Genomic DNA, 5,321 nt, shown 5'->3' with positions numbered 1-5,321 from the left:
AAAGTGTTTCAGGAAGATGTTGACTTGGCCACAGATCTTAAACTCATCAAGCATCTGTGGCTGATCTGCTGCTAACACCTTGGTACCAGATCCCAGGTCTGTGGAGTCCATGCCTCAATGAACTGGAGCTGTTTGACAGCATCATGATCAACTACACAATATAGTTGATCATGATGCTGTGCTTTGTCATGGGCATAGAGGACAGATGTTGAAGTCTGACTTATAATTTCAGTCACTTTACACTCCAACTTTTTTTTTAAACTACCACTCCTTATTATTGTCCACATAAACATAAACAAAATGAATGGTTCATGTTAACACCATAACCCTATACTCTTACAATAAGATCCAGAGGATTTCTGAGGACATGATAATACCTTCCTTCAGAAACATATAATGAATATACTGTAGGAGGCAGATGCACAAAAATAGCAATGCAACAGGACAACAGCCATCACCACCATCATCAAGCTGATAATAAAGATGATGATGGGTTTCAGATGAAACATGCGTGCATGGAGCCTTCTAAGTACTTTTGCAGAAACCAGTTGAACCAGTGAATCGACATTTTTGTGAGATGAGTCTTTTGTCAGTCAGGAAGCTGGAGTCCCTCCAAAAGGCCTGCATTACAGGTGTTTAACATGACTTTAACCACATAGAGTTAAATAAAGACAAAGCCTTTATCATATGAGCATAAGATGTGTGTATTCTTAAATTTACAGCTGATCTGTTTAGGGCATTGTTAAACAACAAGTATCATCAACAGGGTAAAAAGTGCAGGTACACAAAACAACATTCCTGAAACCAGTTGCCACCATACAACATGTCTGTCTGCTGTCGTCACACACAGCTATCCCAGCATTCATCTCAGCAGCGCTCGCAGATTAGATCAGATCTTTCATTTTAGAGATTTGTTAAATACAAAGCTTCAACCTGCTTCTTATATTTCTTAGAGTACAAGTCAAACAACTTAAAAACGTTCTAACAAAGTAGTGGAGCTTCAGAGGAAACAGACAAACACAATGAACTGTTTGATGTCTCCTGTTGTCAGGCAGCGTAGATCCAGATCTCATTGTGGTGAGTTAGAGAAAAGAAGGAGTCATATCCAGCTCCAATGTAAGTGTTGGGGTCAAAGGTCATCCCAGCTTGGTTCAAAGCCTGGCGGAGCAAGGCTGCATTGTTCTGACCACTGCTGAGACTTGGAGTCCCGCCAAACGTCCTATGATATGAAGAGGAAACAGTGAATGATGGTGGTGATGTTATCAGACATTTGTTCTGTCTGAGATCTGAGCTAGGACATTCTGATCCCCCCACCTCACTCATTATACATTTCCCTCATAAATATATCAATTGATATTGATCTGAGAGATGATGGTAGTGACCGGTCACCTGACGTAGATAGTGGCCGCTGGTCTGCTCTCCACTGTGACCGACGGATCGTTGTTTTCAGGCTTCGTCACACCCGGAGGAAAGAACCAGGACATGGACAGACTGAGACCGTCCTCGCCCTGTGTGGCCATGATCAGAGCGGGCCACGTGTCAGTCGGGATGTCATAACCTGAGGGAGAGCAACAGGGAACATCGAGATGAGAGGATGTACTGTACACAACTACACTGCTGCAGGAGGAGGATATGTTTCCAACTATAATCCATCATGTTACTCTTTCACATCCCTCTACGAATTGAACGTTTTCCTATATTATCCATCAAATCTCCCCTGTGGGACAAAAGAAGTTTATTTGATTTGATTTGAAAAATTCCTTTGAATCAAAATTTCCAGATTTTCTATGTTTCTATGTTTATTAAGATCCCCATTAGCATCTGCATAGCATCCACGATTCTCCCTGGGGTCCAAAACATATACATGGAGACAATAAAAGAATACACATTCACATTGGACAATATAGACATAGACATAAAACAACACAAACAAATAAATACAGACAATGTAGACCATATAGACAATATAGAATAGCCTATACCCCAACAACATTACATACATTCAATACATGACCAACACAACAACAAAATAACAAGACAGCTCCAACCAGGTTTCTACCCATCCACAAATAATTGAGTCTACTATAACCACTATCTATACAATACAATAACCCATATATTTATATCAAATACATAATCATGATTAATGGAATTTTTTTCATTTTTAAATAAATTCTCTTAAAAGTTCTTTTAGAGCTTTTGTTGTTTAATATAACTTGGCAACAAGTTCCATTCTTGCATTTCCTGGAAGTAAATATTTTTTAATCAGACTGTAATAAACCTGAAGTATTGACATCTCCCACACCTATTTGTGTGTTTTAAATCAGTGTATGACAAAAATATTTATGTGTGTGTGTGGATTGTTGTGTCAAAGTGAAACTGATTGTGGACTGTGACGTACCCGCGTCCTTCTGTCTCTTGCAGTAATCCTTCAGCCTGGAGTTAGCAGCCATCACATCGATGTCGGCAGAGCTGTCTATCTTGGTGGTGATCCACTCGGTGGCCACGTACAGACGTTCCTCAAAACCCTGCGCACACAGCAACCACAAATACACTTTAAAAACAGGAGCGGATCACTGGTGTGTGTGTGAGTGGCTCTGAGACCTACCTCGTGTGAAGCAACCAGCTGGTACTCAGGACACTGTTTCTGATGACAGAAGTCTGGAGCCCCCCAGCTTCTGCAGGGCCACACCATGGCCAGCACCACCAGCACGGACACAGACTGCTCCATTCTCCTGGACTGCAGGCGAACTCCTTACACCTGCTGCTTCAGGGTGAGTGCTGTCACAGCTACAGGTTTATCAGGTCGCGCACATACGCCCACGCTGTTCCTCCTCCGCAGAACACAAGGAGGAGTTCCCTTTATCTCTAAAGAGAGACTGGCAGGTACAGTAGAGTCTTCAGTTACTGGGCTCCTTTACTGTGGAACCAGCTCTCTCAATCAATCAATATCCTTTATTTAACCAGGTAAAAAAAACTCATTGAGATTTAAAACCTCTTTTCCAAGAGTGACCTGGCCAAGACGGCAGCACAAAAGCAAAATAGTTACACAAGACACAAGACACAATTAAAATACAATCACACATTTCAGGAAAACGTGGTTAGACAATGCAATCACACGATCCGATTGAGCTCAATTCTCTGTCTTTTATAATTGACTTGAATTCCCACAGAGTTACAAGATGTGTCAATTTCAAGTCCTTCTGCACATCGTTCCAGGTCGACAGGGAAGAAAATTTAAAAGCCTTTTTGCCCATTTCCGTTCTCACTTTCAGGACCTGCATCTGTATAATGTCCAGAGAACACAGGCCATAACAGCTGAGGTTTCTACACATGTGTAAATACAAATATGTAGGCAAAAGTCCAAGAATAGATTTATAAATAAAAGTCAGCCAGTGAGAGAGTCTACGGACATTCAAAGATGGACAATGTGCGACGGCATATAAGGAACAGTGATGTACACGGTACAACCAGTAATAAAAAGTATCCAATTTCTTTAAAAAATGATCAGGTGCGTTCATAAAAAGCAGGTCTCTGTAGTCCAACAAAGGTAAAGAAGTTGTGCTGATCAAGTGTTTTCTGACTGAAAAACATGATTTATTTTTAAAAAAGAAACCTAATTTCAATTTCAGTTTAGAAACAAGTTTACCAATGTGCAGTTTAAAGCACAGGTTCTCATCAATTAGAATGCGTATAGCCTATACGCATTCTAATTGATTGAAATGGTCGCATCTTATAAATACCTATACGGTATAGGTATTTATAAGATGCGACCATTTCAATTTCAATCCCATGAACAGTTGACAAGCTCTCCATCTGGGACTCCATCTCTCTGCACCAACCGCCGCCTGCATCGCCCCCTTCCCATTTTTCCCTGCTGTTATAATTTCTTGAAAACCATCCATTCTTTTCTCTAAACTGTAAACACAAAACCCAATTTTCAAACTACATTCACAAAACCTCTGACTCTTCCTGCAAAACCAAACTATTGCCTCAAAACAGTTCAAACAGTGCTCAAAACCAAACATTGTTGTCAGATCAGACTCTGCCCGTCCTGGGTGAGGTATCTCTCCTCTGTTGCTCTGTTGCTCTGCTGCTCACCCTGAGGTTTCTCCTATTTCTTTCCTACATAAAAGGGTTTTCTTGGGAGTTTTTCCTCAGTCAATGTGAGGGTCTAAGGGCAGAGGATGTTGTTATCATGCTGTGTTGTTTGTACAAATGGGCTATACAAATAAAATTGCTTTTATCTGTCACTGCAAGATATAGTTGCACACTGCTCCTTATGGGAAAACATTGCAGACTAAATAAAAAACAGATATGTTTGATATAGCTACATGTCATGGGACTGTTTTGTGACTTGATGCTCTCTCATCAGTACAGTGAGAACAATGATGAGGTCACTGATACACTGAGGAGTCAACAGGGATTGAGCTGGGCCAGGCTGGCGGCCAATCAGACAAGGTTAACTTCATTTAATCATATGATAAGAGCGTGCACTTGTACAGAACATGTGGTGAAGTTAATCTCATGCACTCAGGGTGATATGATATGTGCCGTCTTACCCGTCTTCATCAGTTCACAACATGTCAGTGAATTTTCATATGAAGTAGCAGCAGGGATAATAGCAGTGTTGTCATTGTGACGTGTTCACTGACAACTGAGTCACTCACCATAATTGTTCCCATTTCCACACAGATTCATTGTTTAAGTGGTTGTAGTGGGAGTGATTAAGGAACAGCATCCACAGTTCATTTAATGTAGGCCGACTTCAGCCTGACTTAAATCACATTCACACAGGTCTGTCAATCATTTCTAGTGTCTTGTGTTCAAATGAGATTTAGGACACTGTCTGTCACATACACTCACTTGCTCTATTATAGTTACATTACAGTTTAACCAGGACAGACAGAGAGCTGCATCATCTTTAAAGGGATAGTTCAACATTTTGGCAAATTGGCCCATTGCCAGCTCCAGGTAGCTTACCATCAGCTGAACTACAACAACCTAACAGTTAGCCTCAACAGTTAGCCTCTTTGTAAAGGTTTGGTTCCTAACAACATCTCATGGCTGGTGGACATTCGGTTTCATTTATTGTCATTCAACATGTTAAAAACATGAAGGAGGGAAATATGTTACTCAAGTCCAGTAGCGTACAGGATAAAAAAACGTATACACTATAATAATAAAAAATAATTCAAATAACCTAAAAAAGTACATTTAAATAGAGACATGATAAAGATTAAACCAAGCAGTCAGTAGCCTAGTAGTGCAAACCGTAGAGTGTGGAGGAAGGCATTGAGTTCATAAACCTAACAGCAAAT

General features: G+C 40.5%; 1 protein-coding gene across 1 annotated transcript; it reads right to left on the bottom strand.

Moving 5' to 3' along the window:
* Positions 1 to 1,047: 1,047 nt before the first annotated feature.
* Positions 1,048 to 2,731, bottom strand: soul2 (heme-binding protein soul2; the record flags this gene model as incomplete). Its single annotated transcript, XM_083987925.1, has 4 exons — positions 1,048 to 1,219; positions 1,390 to 1,558; positions 2,402 to 2,528; positions 2,609 to 2,731. The coding sequence occupies 4 exons, from the start codon at positions 2,729 to 2,731 to the stop codon at positions 1,048 to 1,050; spliced, it is 591 nt and encodes a 196-aa protein (XP_083844051.1).
* Positions 2,732 to 5,321: the final 2,590 nt, after the last annotated feature.

This window comes from Trachurus trachurus (assembly GCF_905171665.1).
Source record: "Trachurus trachurus genome assembly, chromosome: 15".
NCBI lineage: Eukaryota > Metazoa > Chordata > Actinopteri > Carangiformes > Carangidae > Trachurus > Trachurus trachurus.
This window is presented reverse-complemented; position numbering and strand designations above follow the sequence as displayed.